Here is a 22432-nt window from a genome sequence, read left to right as displayed (position 1 = left end):
ATGGTGGTCCAGGGACTGCAACCTAAGGACGGGCAAGCCCTTTCGGCCGCCTACCCCGCCAGGGCACCATCACCACAGACTCCACGCTCGAGGGATGGGGAGCCACTGCGGACGATCTCCCGGTCCACGGCACCTGGACTCGACAGGAGCAGGAATGCCACATCAATTGGTTGGAACTGAACGCCATCTGGCTAGCGCTCTGAGCATTCCTACCACTCCTCAGGGGTTAGGCTGTCCTCATCCAGACGGACAACTCGACCAGCATGTACTACGTCAACAAGCAGGGGATCACCAGACCCCCTCTTCTGTTCTGGCTGGCAATAAGCATGTGGGAGTGGGCCCTGGAAAACGACATCTACCTCACGGCAGTGAACCTCCCAGGGGAATCCAATCTGGAGGCGGACAGGCTCAGCAGGTTGGGAGCTGACAATTGAGTGGCAGCTAAACGACCTTGTTATTCAGGAGATGTTCAACAAGTGGGGTCATCCCCAGGTGGATCTCTTTGCCACCTGGCACATTAGAAGTGCCCTCAGTTCGCCTCCTGGCAGGGACAAGGGCCCGGCTCCCTGGGCGGCGCATTTCAGCTTCAGTGGAACGGCATGACGGCTTACGCCTTCCCGCCCACTCCGCTGATTCAGAGTGATTTGCAAGATCAAGGAGCCTCGCCAACTCAACATCAGTCTAATAGCGCCATGGTGGCCGGCCAGGCCATGGTTTTCGGAGTTGCCTCAGATTCACCTCCCGACTGGGCCAGCACATCATCTGGCGGGGCAGGGTCATCCACCCCGTGCCACAGAAACTAGCCCTCACACGGTGGTACCTGAGCAGGTAACGCAGCAGCACCTCAGCCTCTCCCAGGCTAATCTGGAAATCATACAGGGCGCAAGGAGCAAGGCTACCAGGGCCCAGTATAAGACCAAATGGACCAGATTCTGTCACTTGGCAGACTCCAAGGAAATCGGCCCCCTGGCATGTACTTTGGTCGGCGTGCTCTCCTTCTCGGCGCACCTCGCCCACTCGGGGGTGCAGGTGGTCACCTGCCGTACTAACCTTGCAGCCATCGCGGTTTACAGGAACTCGGAGGAGGGGCTCTTCTCCTCCAATCCTATCATCAAGAGACATTTGACGGGACTCGCAAGGCTCTACCCGGCCATCAAGGGGCCGCACCCCGTGTGGGACCTTAACATAGTCTTGGGCGCCCTGGCGCACAAACCATTCGAGCCAATGGTGTCCCCGGACATCAGGCTGGTCACCATCAAGACGGCCTTACTATTAGGCCTCGGCTTGTAGAGTCGGAGAAATCCAGGCGCTGGTCGCCTCAGAGCCATATACTACCTTTCACAGGGACAAAGTAGTCCTGCGGACACACACAGCATTTCTGCCCAAGGTGCCGTCTGCTTTCCACTTGAACGAGGAAATAGTCCTTCCTACGTTCTTTGCTGATCCAAAGGACGAAGCACGGAGAGTGCTGCACTGCCTGGATTTCAGGGGTGCCCTGAAATTCTACTTGGACAGGACCAAGGGCTTCCACAAATCGAAAGCCCCATTTGTCACTTTCAGAGGCTCAAGACCGGGCTACCAGGCCTCTAAGGCCTCCATTTCCCACTGGATGGTCTTGGCCATCAAAGAAGCATACGAAGACCAGCACAAGCCGCTCACATCTAACATGCATGCCCACACAGTCGGGGCCAAGGCAACGGCCATCGCATTCAAGCTCGATGTTCCTTGGCAGGTCATAAGCAGGGCGACCACTTGGGCCACTCCCTCGGCTTTCGCCAAAGAATTACTGTTTGGATGCCGGCTCTAGAGCTGATGCAGCTTTCGGACAGGCAGTTCTCAGGAATCTATTTGCTTAAGGATGGTCTCCTCTCCACCCTGGGGCTACATTTAGTTGTAATCGCCCATGAAGTATAGCGGAAAGGGGACGGGACGCAAGAGTAATTATAATTCGAGGGGATTGGGTCCTCCGACGTATTCCATATCTATGACCGGTAATCACCATAGCTGTGCTGCTTTGGAAAATTTTCGGCTCCTGCGTCGATGACTTGGATACGCTGTCCTAGAGGGCCTCCGTCGAGCCGACGTCACCGCATGTTATAAGTAGGACGCACAACGCCTGTAGCCTCAGTTCTGTTTTTTCCGCGAACGTGTTCGCTTCGGAGATCTCAGCGCGCCTCGGTTCTTCTGCGTTATATTCTTTCGGTTCTTCGAACCTGTTTGTTTGTGAAGATTTCCATGTCTTCGTCTTCTTCTACCCCACGGCCGGGTTTCAAGAAGTGTCGGGACTGCGGTTCCAAGATGTCGCTGACGGACGCGCACAACGCCTGCCTCAGTGAGGACCACGCCACGGACGATTGTGATGAGTGCCAGTCGTTAACATCGAAGGCCTTGCGGGAGCATAAGAAGCAGCTTTCTGTCGGTAAGGTGTCCAAGCCCCGGGAAGTCTAAAATCCACTGGGCTTTCGACTGACGATTCGCGGGGCGGCTCTCTGCATCTTTGGCGTAAATCCAGGGGGTTCTCGGTCCCGGAGTGGGTCCCGCCATTCCTCTGCCTCTTCGAGGTCGCCTTCCCCGTCCTCGTCCGAGGACTCCGCCCGTCAGCGGGTTGCTTGTCCCAACCAGCATCCCACTCCTGCGGAATGGGATTCATTTCGTAAGGAGATGATGGCGATTTTTCAGTCGCAGGGCTCCGTTCCGTCTGCATAGTCGAAAGACGCCGGCAGGGAACGTGCTAGAGACACTGTTCGCACGCCTTCGGGCTCGAGCGGTCGTCAAGATCACCGGGCACCTTCGAGGTCCCGGTCGGACAAGGTGGATCGCTCTAGCCATGCCCGCTCTAGGTCCCGGTCCTCGCCGCCCTCGAGACCGTCGGAGCCTGTGAGGTCTTCGAAGAAGACATCGACGCCTTCGGCGCTGAGGCCGTCGAAGGACTCTCTCGAGGCTCTGCCTCCGAGGAGGCCGTCAATGCCATCGGCGCCAAGGCCGTCGAAGGACACGCTCGGGGCTCCACCCTCGAGGCCTGTGACGATGCCTTTGGCGCCACGCTCAATGTCGACGCTGATTCTGTCGACGCCCTCAATGCCTTTTGAGGAGGCTTTATCGGAGGTGCCCCGGAGAGCGGTGGAAACTCTGAGAAAGGCCCTGCAGAAGTCAGTAAGGCCTGTATTTTAGCCTTTTTCTGTGCCCTCATCCAGGGATTTGTTCCAGCCTCTGGATTACATCTCTGAGGTGGATGAAGGGTCTGATGGAGGTATGGTTCCTGATGAGGTTCCTGACGAGCTCATGTCTGGTCATAGCCAGCTGGAAGACCTGCGTCAGTCTTTGCACAACGCCAGTGGTCTGGACACCTCTCCGGAGGTTGAGTTCAGTAGTCCTGAGCCTGGCACGCACACCGAGTCCTCGTACCGGCGCCTTATGTCGAGGGAGACAGAATACTTGGGGTGGTCTGCGCCACCAGTGGATTTTCTGCCTGATGACCTGACGGATATCCTTGACCAAGGTCCACCAACTGACCCGGTACTGCCATTCCATATGGCCTTGCAAAGAAGGGTGGCAGTGGCTTGGACTGCTCGATAGTCTCCCGGCAGTGAGCAAGTCTTTGTCGAAGAAATACCGTCCAGCCAGTAGCGAACCCAGCTACTTGACTACGCACCCCACTCCGGAGAGTTTGGTGCAGGCGGCTACGGCCCCGGCAAAACAGGCGTCGTACCCTACCATCCCTCCTGATAGGGACGACAAACATTTTGATGGCTGGGCGAAGAAAGTGTTTTCTTCAGGGGGTATGGCTTTACAGGCAGCCAACTCTGTGTGTGCCTTAGCACGTTTCACTAATACTCTGTGGAATTATCTCTTTGGCGGCTGAACATATTCCCGAAGGAAGGAACGGGATAGTTTTCTTGCTCTTGTTCAGGATGGCAAGTGCCATGTGTGAATCCGTTCAGTCGGGTTTGCACATGGCAGATTGCGTCAGCCGGTCCATGGCGGCGAGCACCGTAATGCGCAGATTTGCGTGGTTGCGGAAGTCGGGGTTTGCTCCTGATGTACAAGCCTGGCTTCTCAACATGCCCTTTTATGGTGAACATCTTTTTGGCAGAAAGGTTGCAGACCTCCAAAGCTGCAGCGAAGTTGTTGAGCGCTGCAGTTCGCCAACCTCCACCTTTTCGCCCTAAGGGACAGCAATGGAGGGGAGGTTCCTTTCGATATTACTCATCCTTTGGTAGATCGAGAGGAGCTGCAAGTCGAAGGGGCCACTGTAGGAATACCAAAGGTGGAAAACAAGGTACTCGAGGTGCCAAGGCCGCTCGGGCAGTTGCCTCTTTACCTTCAGGCAATGCCGCAGCTGCTTCAGCTCAGTTATGAGGCCATGTCCCATGGTTTGCCGGTTGGGGGAAGGCTGGCGCAGCATCTTGTAGAATGGCGTGCCATTACTTCAGATGTGTGGGTTCTGGAGATCATAGCCCACGGCTACTGTCTTCCTTTCCGACAGAGGCCTTGTGACAATCCACCAGGGAATCTCTCTTTGAAGAGTCCGGATCCGCTCCTTGCTCAGGAAATAAAATCCCTGCTGGAGAAAGGCGCCTGTAGCGGAGAGGAACAAGGGATGGTATTCCCCTTATTTTTTGATTTCGAAGAAAGACGGAGGATTGAGACCCATCATGAACTTGCGTGGTTTGAAAAAGCTCCTCAGGAAGGACAAGTTCAAGATGGTTACTCTCTCTCTCGTCCTCCAGGCCCTTCAACTTCAGGACTGGTTGGTGTTTCTTGACCTCAAGGACGCTTACTTTCATGTGCCGATCCATCCCAAGCACAAGAAGTACCTGAGGTTCGCGGTTGGCGACTCGCACTTTCAGTTTCGGGTCGGATTGACCTCCGCCCCAAGGGTTTTCACCAACCTCATGGTGGTGGTGGTGGTGGCAGCGTATCTCAGGAAGGGGGGGATTCACGTCTACCCCTACCTGGATGATTGGTTGATCAGGGCGCGCTCTCCCAGCAAGTCCTGGATCTTCTGTCAGTCACCTGCCACTCCCTTCACAAGCTGGCCTTCTGCCTCAACTTAAAGAAGTCGCACTTGACGCCAACTCAGCGGCTCCAGTACATCGGAGCAGTGCTCGACACGTCCCTGGGGCAATGTTTCTCTCCCCAGGTGAGGGCTCATCACATTCAGCAGATGGTGCACAAGTTTCAACATGCCCAGAGTCTCCCGGCGTTCGAGTTCTTGAGGTTGCTCGGCCTCATGGCATCCTGCATTCTTCTGGTGCCAGAGGCCAGGTTGCGGATGAGATCTCTGCAATGGCTGTCAAGATGCAGTGGTCGCAGTCCTCCGGTAGGATGTTGGACCCCGTCCAGGTGCCGCCCTCGGTCACCCAGGACCTTCTGTGGTGGACCGTCGAAGGCAATCTAATGAGGGGGGCTCCATTTTGGCAGCCCTGGCCGGAGGTGACAGTTGTGACGGACGCATCCCTCACGGAATGGGGAGCTCATGCCAACGAGTTGACAGTCAGCGGTCGTTGGTCTCTGTCGGAGTCCAGACTCCATATCAATCTGTTGGAGCTGAGGGCCATCAGGCTTGCCCTGAAGACTTTTCTGCCGACTGTGTAAGGGAAGAATGTCCTGATTCTGACGGACAACACAGTGGCCATGCACTACCTCAACAAAAAGGGGGGGGCAGGGTCAGTTCCTCTGTGCAGGGAGGCGCGATGCAGCTCTGGTTCTGGGCCATCCAGCAGGAAATTTTGATTTCGGCAGTTCATCTGGCCAGAGATGAAAACGAGACGGCGGAAGCTCTGAGCAGGCAGACCGCGATCTCTCGCCGAGTGGGAGCTGGCTCAGGAGATTCTCCTGGAGATCTTCGCCCTTTGGGGGACCCCACAAGTGGATCTCTTTGCCTCCAGTGTGAACCAGGAAGTGCGAAAGGTTCTGCTCGTGGGAATTTCCTCCAAAAGGAGCCTTAGGGGACACGTTTGTGGTGGAGTGGTCCTTCCCACTGCTGTACGCGTTTCCTCCAGTCCCCTTCATCCCGCAAGTGCTGCTGAGGTTATGGAGATTCGGTTCCTGGATGATCCTCATTGCTCCGGCATGGGCCCAGAGAACGTGGTACCCGGACCTTCTCGACTTGTCCATCTGCCCTAGTCGCCGTCTTCCCTACCGAGACGATCTGCTCTCACTGGAGGGGGGGGGGTCAGGTTCCTCAACTTTCATGCTTGGCTTCTGAAAGGTTGAGGTATAAGGATTGGGACCTTCCTGAATACGTGATGGAGGTGTTGCTTTCGGCCAGACGGCCTGCAACAAAGTCCATGTACCGTTGCCGTTGGAGAAAGTTCTGCGACAGGTGCAAGGTGAAGAATGTGGACCCTTTTTCATATGACATTCCTGTGGTTCTGTCTTTTTTGCTTTCGTTAGCTCACAAGGGCCTGCAAGTGGGTACCATTAAAGGTTACCTGGCGGCGCTGTCCATATTTAAGCGCTCTTCTGAGGTGTGTTCTTATTTCAAAATTCCTTTAATTTCTCAGTTTCTGAAAGGGCTCACTAATGTGTTTCCACCGTCACCTTTCCAGGTACCCGGTTGGGATTTGAACCTTGTTCTAAAATTCCTAATGGGTGCTCCATTTGAGCCTTTACATTCTTGTCCTTTGAGTCTGTTAACCCTTAAAACTGTATAAGTTGCGGTTACTTCCGCTCGCATAGTGAGTGAGTTGCAGGCACTTTTTGTTAAGCCACCCTTCATGGTGTTTCATAAGGACAGGGTTGTCCTTAGGGTTCGTCCTTCTTTTCTTCCGAAAGTGGTGTTGGAATTTCATTTCAGCCAGAAGGTCATTCTTCCGGCATTTTATCCTCCTCAGCATCCTGGTAACGAAGAGGAGAGGCTCCATAGGTTGGATCCTAGGAGAGCTTTAAGTTTATACATTTCACGCATGTCCCGGGTCAGAGTGGACGATCAGCTCTTTATAGGTTACGCTGGAAGGCGTTTGGGACAAGCTGTTACTAAGCAGACTTTGTCTAGATGGATTATCTTGGCAATTTCTGAATGTCACCGCTTGGCGGGTAAGGACCCTCCGGTAGGCTTACGGGCCCATTCTACTAAGGGTATGGCTGCCTCTACAGAGGGGTGTTCCTATTCGTAACATCTGTGAAGCAGCCACATGGGCTTCGGTCCATACTTTTGTAAGACACCACTCCCTAGATTCCTTCCATGGGCAGGATCTGTCCTCTATTCTGCAATTTGAAGGGGTATTCTAAATTCTTTTCCCTCATCCATACGTTGGTACTGCTTTGGGAGTCTGTTATAGATATAGAATACGTCGGAGGACCCAATCCCCTCGAAGAACAAGTTACTTTCTTACCTGGTAACGTTCTTTCGATGGGATGGTCCGACGACGTATTCCATATCGCTCGTTCCCTGCCTGCCCCGCTACAGAATTTCTTATGCAATTGCAGCTTACGTTTCCGCAAGGCTTTCTGTGGTTATACTGGCAGAAGATTGGTGCGACACGTTCTGGGGAAAACTACAACTGAGGCTACAGGCGTCGTGCGTCCTCCTTATAACATCCGGTGACGTCGGCTCGACGGAGGCCCTCGAGGACAGCGTATCGACGTCATCGACACAGGACGCAGAAAGTTTTCCGAAGCAGCACAGTTGTGGTGATTACCTGTCATAGATATGTAATAAGTCATCGGACCATCCCATCGAAAGAACGTTACCAGGTAAGAAAGTAACTTGTTCGTTACTCACTGTAGTCCTTAGTACTCTTTCCTCCATACGTCCAACCATCCTCCCTCCTAATAATACTGGTGTCATTAGGCAATGTTAAATCTATTGTCGATGCGTCAATGGGGACTGAGGTGTGGCGCAGGAGAGCGGAGTCAGGGCAGCGCATGCTCCCTGGGCCGCTCCCCTGCACGCGCCTCTAAATTTAAAGGGGAAGAAGGTTTTTCTGGTGAAAAAGGTTCCGTCCGCCGTGCCTTGGAACGGACGCTGATGCATTATGGAGGAAAGGGGACTAAGAGTATGTTAGTCACTATGGTGAGTAACTTATCATTTTTGTTACGTTGAGCAATTAGCGATAAAATCCTACATTCCAATACGAAGTTGGCTCCACCGCGTGCGTCATCACGCTGATCCACAAACATATAGGGCCTTTCAACTAGCATTCCTCCCTCTGCATTCGGAGAAAGCCTACAATGCCACCGGACCTGATGGTATGCGTTCCAGCCCAACAGCATGGCTGGAACGCAGTGGCAGGGGTCTGCGCATGCTATCCCACGGCCACCAGGGACCCTCATATTGGCCCACCATTAGTCCGCTTTCATGTTTTTCTCTTTTCGTTACAAAAAAGAATTACAGTACCTTTAAGCAAGAACAGTCCATGTTCACATGGACTGCATGTCCCATGATGTTGTGCTTCGCCATAATGCTGCGGCGCTCCGCACAGTACTCTATTTGGCCATTACTGTAGACGGGCAGCGTGTGCTCCAGGGGACTCTTCCCAGACACAGACTTGCCATAGTAGAATGGTGCAGTCTTTTCCATTGTTGGCGGAAGCACATCCATTTACAACACAGCAGCATTGATAATCTTCCTTTCATCCCCTCTGGGAACCCCTGGCTCAATTTATCGTGGCTCCACATCCTTTCACTTTAGTATCTCTGGACTGGCTTCACTTAAAGAATCCCATCCTCGTCGCCAAAATTGTAGTGTACACGGTCCAGAAATGTAGACAGAAGTTAGAGATGACTCTGGATCCGGCAAGTATAAAGGATGTGAGCTTTTAGTCTTTGTCACAGGTATTATGCTAGAATATCAGAGGACCATCAGGTAAGCACACCATTCAGCTTCATCTCCCATCCTGTAATCCCTAACCATCATTCGTGGAACCCTCGGGGGACATCGGGTTCCAGGCCACTCTAACATTCGGTAGCTTGCATTGCTAGGTGCAATATAAGCCACGCTACACAATACAATGTGATATATGTAAGGAGGTCTTCTGATGAATAAACCGTTTTCTAAAGGTATTTGATTGCCATGTTTCTGTATGCGTTAGTTGATACCTGTGCTACCAGGGCTACCAAAGGTAGGGAAATGTATGGATCTGGCCACCATTTTCTGCTGTCCTAGTTTGTCAGTAAATTATTTGCTCCGACTGTAAATAGTTTACAGATTTCTGCCAGGTGATCACACGCATACTGGTAATTTGGTGGTTGTATTTGCTACATATTCCAGCAAATTCTTATGTTTCATATGTTCAAATAGTTTTATTCTTTACCTATTTAACAAATGTTATGTTCATGTAAATTGGACTGGTCTGTGTTGAGAATACACTTTAAGCGTTTACTTGTCTTTGTGGTTCAGCCCCCAGGTTTGCTGGCATACCTGGACAGCACTGACCCTGTACCTGAGAAAGACATTGACCGGATGCACATAAGGGACAATGTAAAAATTGCAAATGTGAGTATGTGAAAAATATCAATTTAGTTTTGGAAAGGAAGATCTTATACCTCTGTGAATTACCTGCACAAATTAACACTTTAATGTTTGTTTATACGTATTTGTTTATACGTAGCTCCTTGTGTACATTAATTTCAAATTGACACCCTTTCCAATGCAATGTGTAATGCAGCTAAATTAAAAAGTGATTCATTGTATTAGACATTCACATAAGCGTTCTATACTCTGTGTCCATTTGATGTACTAATGACTTTTTGTTTTAGCATTGAATGTATTTGTGAACAGTGGGGTGTCTGTGCTCACCAAACTCGTGTTACAGTTTTACCTTACTGGCATCCTCGAACAAGGTCTGCAGAGGGAGATTCTTCTCCATTTTAAACCGTTGGTTGCTGTCCCTGTCATGACCCTGTGGCTGAAACCTGCTTCGACTGTGGACCAGGATCACACCTAAATTATCACCCAGCTCCCTCGGATCTGTTTTTGTCCACACACGTTATACCAGAGAGCCTAGTTGTGTTGGCCTCCTTTGTGGAATGGAAGCCGGTTACTTTTTCCTCTTTGGCCTTGGACAGGGAAAGCAAGAAGCTTTATGCTTGTTGAGATGGATTTTTTAAATGTGGTCGACCGGTTTCATGAGGCCACCCTAGTTAGAGTGAACAGGGGAACTCTGATAGGTTATCCAAACCCAATCAAGTTAAGCATGGAGAGTGGTCAAGGCTTAGTCTCAGGAGTGAGTTTTGTCAGGGGTCCACAATGATTCCACACAGTGAAGCACACAATAATTATGCTTAGACAGGTACATAAATACTCTATTGTAGGCCCAAAACACACTTGAAAAATGAAACCAGCGGGTAATATATCATACAACATATATACAGTCACAATGGGTGTGGCGAAATGCATCCAATTCACTTCAACAGCTGAAAGGAATGTAAATAATGATGCAATAAGGACAACCAGTTCACACGTGTAATACCCTAACTTTATAATTCCAATCCTTATGTTGAAAAGTCACAAAGTTCCTAATAGGAGATGTGGGATGAGGCTACCAACTTTTTAAAAAAAATGTATTTGTATTTAATCAGTAAAAGATTTTTACCAACTTTAATTATTTAATTCTTATAGCCTCGAACATACCGCCGGTTTATTTAATTGATATTAATTCACCGGTTGGTATTTTTTGCCAGAACTCGATTCTAAAATGGCCTTTGTGTTCTCTTCTGTGACTCTAACCCAAGTCGAGCCCTTTGTTCCACTTTTTGGCGGGCTTCTCCACAGAAGCCTCCAAAAGTGGTGCCACTCTGTCTGGGTACCACAGGGGGATGTAGGAGGGGGTTTAGGCACCCTGGACTGAGTCGCACTCTTGTGTGATTGGCCCAAGTGGTGAGCCGGCCGGCTCACCACTTAGCATGTTTGATTGACAGCTAGGCTGTGTGAATGGGGGTGTGCTGCATAAAAGCAGGGCTTTGGGGACTGGAACTTCAGAAGTCACCACAGGACCTAAGAATCCGAGGAGGGAGAAGCTGAGCCGACCTGCAACGACGACACCACTGGTGGAGCCCTGCTGAACCGTCTCAGCACTTTTCCCGACGACAGAGGAGATCTCCAGTCCGGAGAGTCTTCTTCCTTTGACTGGTGGGGATAACCAGTTTTGCCTTCTTTTCGCCTTCCTGGAGCATCTCGTGGCTGCCTTGCCGGTGCCAAGCACCCCAGCAACCGTAATACCACGGTTTACCACTACCGCGAAGAGAAGGGTAGTACCTTTTAATCGAAGAATTCTGCGGCTGGTTTCTTCCCTGGCAGTGAAACAACCTTCATCTTTCCTCCACAGCGAGACCTCTTCTTACTCTGGACGAAACGCCGACTTGCACCTGCTGCCAGGAACAACTGCCCCCGCTGGCGCTTCCTTCACACTTAAGGTACTGTGTCCCGCCTGGCTTACCTTGAGACAGATCGTTTGGGGTTGACAGTAAAGCCTCGACTTTCTAACCTGGGCTAGCCTGGGACAACCTAGTTAACTTTTCCTGACTTTAATTTCATCCTTTTTGTGCGAACTATCTACAAGACCCTTTGGGCATAGCCCCACTGTGTGAACCTGGACCCCCTTCTGCTGGCTCTCTCCAAGAGTGGGCCTTGCAATTGACTTCCTTGCTCTCCAGTAGAACTCTGCCTATCCAGCCTTACTGTGGTTCTTTGTAAAAGTATTGAAACTTGTGTGCTTACTTAACTCAGCCTTTTTCCCTCCCTTTCTTTACAACTTATTAGAGTGTCATCTTATGTTAAGCGCTCACCTCTGTCTGAAAATAAGTGGTGTTTCTCACTAAGACCTGTCTAATAAGTGAATAGGGTTGTATATATGTGATAGTGACTGTGTGCTGAATTTACTTACCTCGTTTTTGCTAGTGTAAATCCCAAGTGTGTCTTTAAAATACATAATTATATACTTTTACACCAAAGCTCTGGTCAGTGTTTGTTGTGCTACTGTGTCTTTGTACCTATTGTGTATACTCTGCATACTGCCTAACTCTTCTTGAGGGAAGTCTGACTGCTCAGCCACAGCTACCAAGTGAATCTGTGTGGTACAGACTGCTACCAAGTGGGTTTACTGCCAAACACCTGTAGTCCTAAATCTTTTGCAGCGGTCCCTAAGGGAACTGCACAGGTTTCTGCCTAACACTGGTGTACAGCGGTAGGACTTGTATTGAGTGTACATTTTAGTGTGCTTAAAGATACCTTAGTGCAACTAACCACCAAGCTTGGCACTAAAAGAAGTATTTTCTAAAACCTGTCAACTATGGAAAGTTATAGTCAAGAGTCCCTTGCTACAAAAACTGCTAATTGTTTAAGAGTTCTCTGTAAGCATAAGAATCTCCTGACTAAAGGCAAGAAAATTGAGCTAATCGAAAGGTTGTTAGCAAACCAAAGTCTGGATGGTGGTTCAGAGGAACCTACCACTCCAGCAACTGTAGATAACAGTAATGATATTGATATGAATGGTAATATTGATAACTTTGAGTCAGAAGCAGAAGAGGAGGGGGAAGATGTTAGTTATCTCCCCTGGGCCTCTACCTACCCTGCCAGCTGTACCTACTGGACCCTTACCAGGTCCCACACTTAATTCGCAATATATGGAACTAGAAAAAATGAAGCTTGAATTAGAATTAAAAAAAAATAATGCTCAAACAGAACAACGGCACCAAGAACTAAGGCTCAGAGAAATGGAGCTCAACCATGAGCTAGAAATGAAAAAGAAATGTCTGTGGAAAGTGCTTCTCTCTCCGAATCCTCTAGGAGTTCCAATCCCAAAAGACCCCGGATGCCTAAGGAGTTGGTGGGTATGTATGAGCCTAAGTTGGATGTGTTGGATTGGTTGAGTTTGTTTGAATATAATCATGGGCTCCAGAACATTACAGCAAATGAGTTACTTTCCTGGTTGTTCTCTAGGCTCCCCCCTGTTGCAACTGATGTGGTAATGGAGTTGGGAGAGGAGGATAAGGAGGATTATGAATGTGTGAAACTAGCTTTGATAGCTAGATTTGGGAAGACCCCTTCCCAGTACCTTAAGAGGTTTAGGACCCTCAAAAAGCATGATGGTACCCCACCGCTGTACACCAGTGTTAAGCAGAAACCTGTGCAGTTCCCTTAGGGACCACTGCAAAAGATTTAAGACTACAGGTGTTCGGCAGTAAACCCACTTGGTAGCAGTCTGTACCACCCAGATTTACCTGGTAGCTGTGGCTGAGCAGTCGGACTTCTCTCAAGAAGAGTTAGGCAGTATATAGAGTATACACAATAGGTACAGAGATACAGTAGCACAAGCAAACACTGACCAGAGCTTTGGTATAAAAATATATAATTATTTATTTAAAAACACACTTATGAAAATACACTGGCACTAATATATCAAGCAAGTTCAAACACAGCCACTATAAGTATATACACCTCCCTAGTTAATTATTCGACAAGTCTAGGTTAAGACACCACCTATTTAGCAAAACAGAGGTGAGCGCATAACCGTAGATGACACTCCAATAATTCGTTTAAAAAGTGAGAGAAAAGGCAGAGTAGGAAAATAAGACAGTACCAACACTTTTAAGAAACCACAGCAAGTCATGAAAGGCAGGGTCTACTCTAGAGCAAAAAGTTCATAGGCCAGGCCCACCCTTGGAGAGAGCAAGGCGAAATGTGCCCAAGATCACACAGTGGAAATGCACTCAAAGTCTTTGCAGAAAGGTCAAGAGGTTAGATCAGTTCAGAAAGGCAAAGTTAGCAGGTCTAAGGTCAACCTAGTTAAAAAGTCAAGGATTTACGGTACACCTTGGACAATCTGTTGCAAGGGAGACCAGGCGGGACACAGTACCTGAAATGGTGAGAAAGCTCCAGCTGTGGCAGTTGTTCCTTGCAGCGGGTGCAAGTCGTGGCTTCAACCAGAGGAAGAGATGATCTCGACGCGGATGAAAGCTGGAGGTAGTTGCACTGCCAGGGAAGAAACCAGCCGCAGAGTTTCCCGATTAAAAGTTACAACCCTTTTATTCGCGGTAGTGGTGAAGCATGGCTATCCGGCCGACAGGGTGCTTGGCACGGGCAATTCGTCCACGAGACGGTCCAGGAAGGTGAAAAAGGCGAACTGGTTGGTCCCACCAGCTCAAAGGGAAGAAGACTCTCCTGGAAGAAGATCTCCTCTGTCGTCGGGGAAGTGTTGAGTTCATACAGCAGGGCTCCACCGGTGGTGTCGTCGTTGTAGATGGCTCAGCTTCTCCCCTCTTCGGATTCTTTAGGTCCTGTGGCGACTTCTGAAGTTCCCGTCCCCAAAGCCCTGCTTTTACACAGCAAAACCCCCCATTGATCAGCCTATCTGTCACTCAAACATGCTAAGTGGTGAGCCAGGCGGCTCACCACTTGGCCAATCACACAAGAGTGCGACTTGAGTTGCCAAGGCAACTCAGTCCAGGGTGCCTAATTCCCCTCCCACACATCCTGTTGACCCCAGACAGAGTGGCACCATTTGGATGGCTTCTGTGGAGAAGCCCGCCAAAAAGTGGAACAAAGGGTTTGACTTGGGCTAGAGTTTCAGAGGTGAACACAAATGCCATTTTAAAACCGAGTCCTGGCAAAAAAGACCCAACCGGGGAATAAATATTAAATAAATAACCCGGCAGTATCTTTAACATTGAACCAAAAAGTGGTGCGTTTAAAATGAATGGGAAAATCCCATAGGAAATATTCTGGTGGAATATTTTGCGTTGTATCCACTGCCACCAGCCATGAACTCGACAAGGGGGACTGGACAGTGCCCCCTTGGAAAACAGGCCCAGGGGCAATCGAATTACCCCTACCAGTACTTCCACAATATGATGATTTGTACTGGTTCTGTTCACAATTTGAGACTAGTAAAGCCAATGGTGACTTTACATGCCCTGGGAGAGAGTAGTCAGTCCCAGGGTATGGAGTCTATGTTTGGGGGTCACTATGACACCCCTGTGTTACTGCACTGAGGGTGCTGTGTAACACACATACCAAAAACACATGATGCCCTATGGAGTAAAAGACCCCATAGCCCAGAAAACACATTCACAGTCAAAGGACTTTCTCAAATCATGCCTAAAAGTGGGGGGAAAAGAGTCTCACTCTTAGCAGGAGAAAAAAATAAACCCCAAAAATCCAGCAAAGCTGCTGGGGGACTCACTAGGTTTGGGAAATTAGCCTTAACAGAGTATTCTCCCTAACAAGCAGTAACGATATATCGGCTTCAGCCAAGGTATTTAGTACATGGTTACACCATCTAAATGGAAAAACGTGATTTGAGGAGGACAGATAATGTGCAACTGTGCTCAAGATGACATTATTTTCTAGACCCAACCAAACGCTTGCGAAAAAAGGAACACATACGCCACTTTACTCTACAAGCCAATGAATTCAATCCTAATTCGAATCGCAGGATAGGCATGGGTGTGCAATTTGGGAGGTGTAATACCCTTTTCCAAAAGCAAGCCTCCAGTTTATTCCATGTTTTATCATTGAAATAAAGTTTTGATTCAACACCATAAAGCAATATGGGGATTACCTTTTGTTCATAGAACAGTAGAAGATGTTTTAAGGTAAATTTCCCATACTTGTAGAGAAGGATTCTAGCCTGTGAGATCAGACTCGAGAGTTTAGATTGTAGGGTGATCAAATAGATATTGTTGATAACCGTGTTTTGTATCATAAGCCCCAAGTATTTGTATTCTGAGACTATTTTCATGGGTTCCTTTCGGATGGTCTGTCTTAACTCTGCTTCCCTCCTTGGTCGATTAGGTCTTCAGATTGAGACTGGAGGGGTACCTGGCTGCTGTCGGTCTTTAAGAGGACACTTGAGCAGGGCTAGTTATTTCTTGTTCTAGTGTGAAGGAAGGACTAACTTAGGATAGCTGTGAGTGTTTGAGTATATATATCATAGACCCAAAAATTGCCTCAAGTGTGCTTAGATTGTGGTGGCTTACTTAAGACTGATGGTGATTTTTTGCTGTGAAGCTTCTTCAATTTTAGGACCCGTTCTAGGCAGACTGTGTGGATCCTCTGTCTCTTAACTTTAGCTCGCATTTTTGTTTTTGGCAGCTGGACATCAGTCCTGGGCTGGCCTCGTCCTACCATGGTCCTCCACACTGGATGGGCTGGAATAATCATGCTGGGACAGTGTCTGGGCCATTTTACAAGTGTCTTCCCAAATTACCACTTTGTTCGTGCTCCTTGGGGTAAGAAATTGCTGTTGTCCAAAAGGGTTGTTGGACACTACTACTGTGCACTCCGGGAGTTACTCTTGGCCGTCCTGGGTAACTCCTCCGTTTTCTATATTTTCTGCCACGTTTTGCCATTTGCTTACATTTGCCCAAAACATTTAGCTTCCTTGCTTCCTGGTTTTCGAACCTGGGACTGGAACTCTTCTTGAGGATCTACTCTGGCGTCCCCTGGCGGTTTATCCTTATCTGAAGGATCGAACTCAAACTTGCCCGACTTTTCCACCTAACCCCAACAGTGCCTACACAGACCTTGTCCTATTGATTCCCTTGGTTAACTTTTGAACTGACCTAAAACTCCCTAAGCGCTTGTAAAGGTGTTTACATGGACATATCCAGTCTTTACTTGGTCTGTCTGGAGTCCTTGGAATTTGTAGGCCAAAGAATGGGAGTTTCAGAATGTAGACTCCTTTCCATCAAAATGTCTTGATACTGTGTTCCACTTGTGGTTACTTCCATTTCTAGGAGTGTACGGAGAGCTTATGAGTCTGATGCTATCAGACTAATTATATCCTAAACGTTGGTGTCAGTCTGGGCTTGAATACTAAATCAACACTGTTTTCTCCCTCTAGGTGTTGTATTTAGTGTTTTGATGGGCATTTCTTTCATATATGTTCTCCAGAATTGGATCTTTCATAGATTAATGTGCTGTGACTAGCCACTCACACTGGGCTGGGAATCCTTGGTAAAATAGAGCAATTTAAACTTAAACTGAAAATGTTGTCACTTTTGTGCTCGAGTACAGTCAGTTTGGGTCATACTCCCCATAGCCAATAGGAACACCTCCCTTAACTTCTCCCCTGTCGACCATCTTCAGGTATTTTACCACACATTAGTGTAAGGAGTTCTCAAATAATTTTCTCATCACTTATATTCAATAGTTTTCACTTTTACCATCTTTTCGACAAAAGGTTCATCTTCTTTGAAGTCTACTTGACGACCAGCGTTGGTGGCGAAGGTGCTGGATCCATGGACCATTCCCGCTGCTGGCAATCTTAGACAGAGCTTTATCTGCGTAGTTGGGCCTACCTCATGGCGGAATCCACGAGGCAGAGCCTGTTCAAGGCCTGTGCCTGCTACGGATTGAAGAATGTAAACGTGGAAGACCAGCACGACAATCTCCTCTTCTTCCTCAATCCTCATCACTTGATCAAAGACTGAAATTTGTCAGACGTTTTCCAACAATATACCGAGGGGTTGTCATAGTCTCGTTGCGTGGCTTGAGGACTCTTGCGGGGCCCCTGACTCTGCGTCTGTACAGAGCCATGCCCTGACACGGTAGGGCAGGACGGCCCAGTGAACCACCTCTAGTAAGAGGTCTAGGTCGCATGAGGACTAGGACACCAGCAAGAGGAAGCATAGACGGAGAAACCTCCCGCAATCGGCCCAGATCCTCGCACAAGGACCGGTCTTCACCCAAGGTATGTGCCCAAAAGGTGTCGGCAGGGAAGGATAGCCAAGGCCTTTTCCATCACCCCAAGGAAACGTCATCTAAATCCACGTTAAAATCTGGTGGCCACGCTTTGCCTTCAGCTTGCAAGCTGGCCCGTCGTCGAGATCAGCGGCGAGTACGTCATCGTTGACGACCAAGCCTCTCTTCAGGTAGTCTACCCCAAGGCTGTCGACGCTGTCCACCACAACTACTACATCATCGAGGATCTTGTCGACTGCATCTATGACAGCTGTTATGCCCTCGCATACAGGGAAAGTGGATCTTCCCATAGGATTGTTACCACTGCCATTGTGACCAACGTCGCAGACACCCAAACCAGCACAGTGTCTGCATTGATGGCTCGTCCCCGGGCATCGTATCCTAACCTTGCGTGGGCCGTGCTACTGGAGGTACTATCGTGTCAGAGCAGAGTCTTTCCATATTGGAGGGTGTAGAGGAATCAGAGGAGGAGGCCATCATGTCACCACCGTTGTCGCCATCACACACATCATTGCCTCACAGAAGGCAATCTAGTTCCCCGAGGGGTGCGGAAAGCCTGATCTGACTCCCACTTTTACCACCTCCGCATTCATCTCAAGAACAGGACAGTTTCCCTTTAATGCAGGCAGCTCCATTGCTGCCCCCCCCCATAGAAACCTGTCACTGGACATTTTATCTACTTTGACCACTCCGATAGCAACCTTGCAACAACGGCTGCCTGCACCTTGTGCCTCTTGGGTGACCTCACGTAGATGTCCCTGGGCCCTCTAGATAGGTGGATGACATCCCTCGCCTACCCAAGAGGGGTGAACACCTGTCGGGACCACAGAGGCCGTCATATACTGGAAGAGCCACAGATCCCGACCAGTTGGAGGACATAGTTTCCACACATTCGTCCCACACTGACAAATTGGAGGATTTCATTGCATTTGATGGGGAACCGGATGAGACTCACCCCTTGATGAGGTAAGGTCCTTCCACGTGCTCACGTCCAGTGTTGTCGATGTTCGGCCTTGCAGCGGAGGAGCAGCGCAAGGACAGTGTGCTGTACCAGTGCAGAGAGCATCGCAGGAAGTCTCTTCTGTCCATCCGCTGTTGAAAGACGTCTCGGAAGATGGCCTGGTTATCTTGACGTATCCCGCTACTGCCCCAGCTAAGGACCGGTTCGACAAAAAGTACATGACCCCAAGAGCGCTCGCGCCTGTCTCCGCACCAAACCCATGCCAGACTCTGTTGTCTCTGCTGCTGCCAGAAAAAGGTTGGCTAACCCATCGTCCTGCTCTGTCCTTCCAGATAAGGAAGGCAAATGAATGCCTCCATGACTTCGGGAAGCTTATTGCCACCGCAGCCACGACTAATGGGGTTGCAAATGCAGTGGCCATACTAGCACGCTATGATTGTGAGCTGTGGTACAAGATTGATCCCCTACTAGAGTTTATTTGCGGATGACCAGAAACAGGAGGCCATGGACATCTTCCATGAGGGCGAATTGGCATCAGACCATGCCATCACGGTCTCTGTGGACATCGCCGATACTGGGCTTTGCCAGCTTGGAAATTGAGCCGTTCTACGCAGCAAGGTTGGCTCAAGGTCACAGTTTTTCAACCCGATGTCAGTCCAGGGTCGTTGATATGCCATTTGACGGATCTGCCCTCTTTGGGAAGAAGGTGGATGAGGCTTTACAGTCCCATCAAAACGGACACGGAAACCACTCGCTCCCTGGCTATGCTGCAGCAAATGCGCAAGTCCGTTAGTTGTGGAAATGGGCGTTATGGCAGGACCTTGCAGATTAACCGCTCCACGTACCAGTCGTCTGCCTGGAATTGGCCAATTTGACAAGAAATTTACTGTATGGCTTGGGTTGACCGAGTGTTAGGCTGTACGAATGATCGTACAACCACAAATTTGGTCAACTAGGCCATACGGTTCCAGTATAGTGAACAAGAACGGGGGGTGCAGGGGTGGTCTCCGCTCCCATTGCTTTCTATAATGGGAACGGTGGTTGGAGGGGCATTGGAAGCGGGGGACTTTAAAATAAAAAAAAAGGGAAGGGGACCTGCAGGATCAGTTCTGACCCGCGTTGCAGGGACGAAACTAATGCCGCAGGGTCAGAATGAAAGCGGATGCTGAAGGTTAAATGGGGGTAAGGGGTATGGGGGGGGGCATGGATGTGTTGATTTTGGCCACAGCAAAATTGACTGCTGTCCATTCCGCCGCAAACAATTATGCCACGGTCAAATCATACCAATCCTTCCGCCTCTTACAAAGCCCAGTACTCCTCAGGGCACCAGTACAGAAAGACGTCACAGTCCTACAGGGGCTTGCAGCAGTGTTGGGGCTCCCCACAATCTAGGGGCTAGTCCAGCAAACAGACATGACCAGCCCAGGGCCAGGTCCTCTTGCTTCGGTGCTCCAGTGGGAAGATGACTGTCGTCAAGGTTCATCGAAGAATGGGAAAACATCACAAACGACAAATGGGTGTTATCCCTCCTCCAGCAGGGCCACTCGCTGGAGTTCGTGGACTATCCATCAGACATTTCTTCCGCACACAAGTCAGAAAAGTTGCAATAGTTCTTGCTACAGAAAGTGCGTGCTTTTGATACTAAAGGGCACAGTGGAGAAGGTTCCAAAGGACAAAGAGGGCACAGAAGTCTTCTCCCGCTACTTCTGGGTATGGAAAAAGTCACTGCACAACAAGTCAAGGGGTTGGAGGCGTATATTAGGTCTGAGGGTGTTCAACAAGTTCCTAAAGACACAAATGTTCTGCTAGCGCAAGGAGATTTCTTGGCATTCCTCGACCTTGCATGCTTATTTTCACATCCCTATTCGCTGTTCACACCAACGCTACCTACGCCTCATTGTGGCAAGTATGCATGATCAATTCAAGGCCCTTCCCTTCGGCCTGCTTTCTGCTCCATGGGCGTTTACCAAATGCCATGTGCCAGTGGTGGCACCCATGCAGCGAAGTCGCATTCACGTCTAGCCGTATCTAGATGGCTGGTTGGTGAGTGCCCACTCCTATCTGCTGGCAGAAGCCAACACTGCAACCACCATCCAGTGTCTACATCAACTGGGTTTCTCCATCAACTTCCCAAAGTAGTGTCTGGGTCCATAGCAACAGGCACTCTATCTCTGAGCAAGACTTGACACCCAAACCTGCACTGTCAATCCCTCGGACAAAAGGGTGGCAGCTCTTCTAGAAAAGGTGCGCTGTCTCGGCGGCATCCAGGTAACGCCAGTCAGAAAACTACAAATCTCTGGTAGGGATGTTTTCATGCATCCCGTTGATCACCAACTGCCAGCAACACATGATGCTGGTGCAGGAATTCCTGAATTCCTGTTGGATACAAGCCTCAGGGCCCTGGGACGACATTATTGTTCTGACACTGGTTTTCAGGAGGAATCTTCGCTGGTGGTCAGTGAGAGAACATCTGGTGCAGTGCGCCCCCTTCACGTTACCAGGCCATCAGGCCACTGTCATGATGGTTGCTTCACTAGAAGTCTGGGGTGCCCCCTGTCAGTACCAACACACCAGCACGTAAGCTTTCTAGATGCAGTCAGAGAGGTTCTCTTGGTTAATGTGTACTGGCACCCTGTCAAATATTCGATCAACGGTTTTCATTCTCTCTTCACATACATTTGATTCCTGGTTGACTGAGGGCAATCAGCACAATATGATCATCAGGGGTGATTTCAATGCCCATTGTGCTGAGAGCCACGGCTACAATCTACTTTCCTGTACTCCCATAGTTTCCTCTAAAAATCTTACGAGGGGGGTGGCCTGGGATACTTTCTTTTCATACTGGGATCTGCACCAGCTGAAGATTAATCAGACGACACAACAATCAATTTATACTTGGCATAGGGGTTCTTTGGTTTCATGGATTGATCTTTTTTTGTTTGTTCTACTATTACATTTCTATGTAGTACATTTTATTTCAGGATCATGGACTTAGTGATTACCTGATAATTAATTTTAAGTTGAACCTACCTGTCCATCTGCCCCATGTTGGTTCCTGTCAAATCAGGCAGGAAAGGCTTAACTTGTTGCTGGGATAGTAAGACGTATGCCAAACTTAAAAAATACTTATTTCAGGAAGACTTGCTCATAAAGGAGGAGGAACTAATTTTGGCCAACAGTTCCCATTGACTAGTAAGTATACCTCTGGATGTACACATTGAGTGCATTAAAAAGTTCTCTTTTGAGACAAACTAGAATAAAAAGGGCATATCCTCATTTCGACCATAAAACGAAAAACTCTAAGACTCAAACATTGTGCCATTAGGCTACTGAGGAATAGGGACTTAAATATCAAGGAGTTTCTTAAACTCCAGAAGCAGGAATGCAATAACCGTGCTATGTTGCAGACTCTCTTGAGTGATAACTCTAGAGAATTCTGGCTGTGTATTAACATGAATACGCAGGCAGGGTCTCACATTATGGGTAATGTTATCCAGGAAAAACACCTGGCTGTCCTTTTCCAAAATATTTAATTCTCCGGTGGAACTCCTGCATCCTTCGGATTTGTTGGACAATCCGGTTGCAGATGGGCTGTGTCCATGGGCATTGGGGGACATAATAGGGGAAATAAACAAACTTAAACCATCTAGGGCACCTGGCTAGGATGGGCTTCCCCTTTTTCTGTTTAAAAAAGGACCTGGTTGCTCAAGCTTATTTTTTTAAAACCCTACTTTGATGTGCTCAGTCAAATATAACGGGCCTGCACCTGTTCACAAGTGTTTCTAGGCGCAACAAGACAATGGAGGAAAGACAGAGGGAGG

At 49.0% G+C, this 22432-nt stretch overlaps 1 protein-coding gene across 3 annotated transcripts in view; it reads left to right on the top strand.

Annotated features, from left to right (window-relative positions):
* Positions 1 to 22432, top strand: part of DNAJC13 (DnaJ heat shock protein family (Hsp40) member C13) — a 2820731-nt gene that overhangs the window by 833454 nt on the left and 1964845 nt on the right. For all 3 annotated transcript variants that reach the window (XM_069648714.1, XM_069648713.1, XM_069648715.1), the window contains exon 19: positions 9347 to 9442. In XM_069648714.1, the coding sequence (XP_069504815.1) occupies positions 9347 to 9442 (96 nt within the window). The remainder of the gene's footprint in view (positions 1 to 9346; positions 9443 to 22432) is intronic.

This window comes from Ambystoma mexicanum, chromosome 2q (assembly GCF_040938575.1).
Source record: "Ambystoma mexicanum isolate Mex_15411 chromosome 2q, UKY_AmexF1_1, whole genome shotgun sequence".
Lineage (NCBI taxonomy): Eukaryota > Metazoa > Chordata > Amphibia > Caudata > Ambystomatidae > Ambystoma > Ambystoma mexicanum.
The sequence above is the reverse complement of the archived record's forward strand: the minus strand, read 5'-3'. Positions and strand labels throughout refer to the sequence as shown.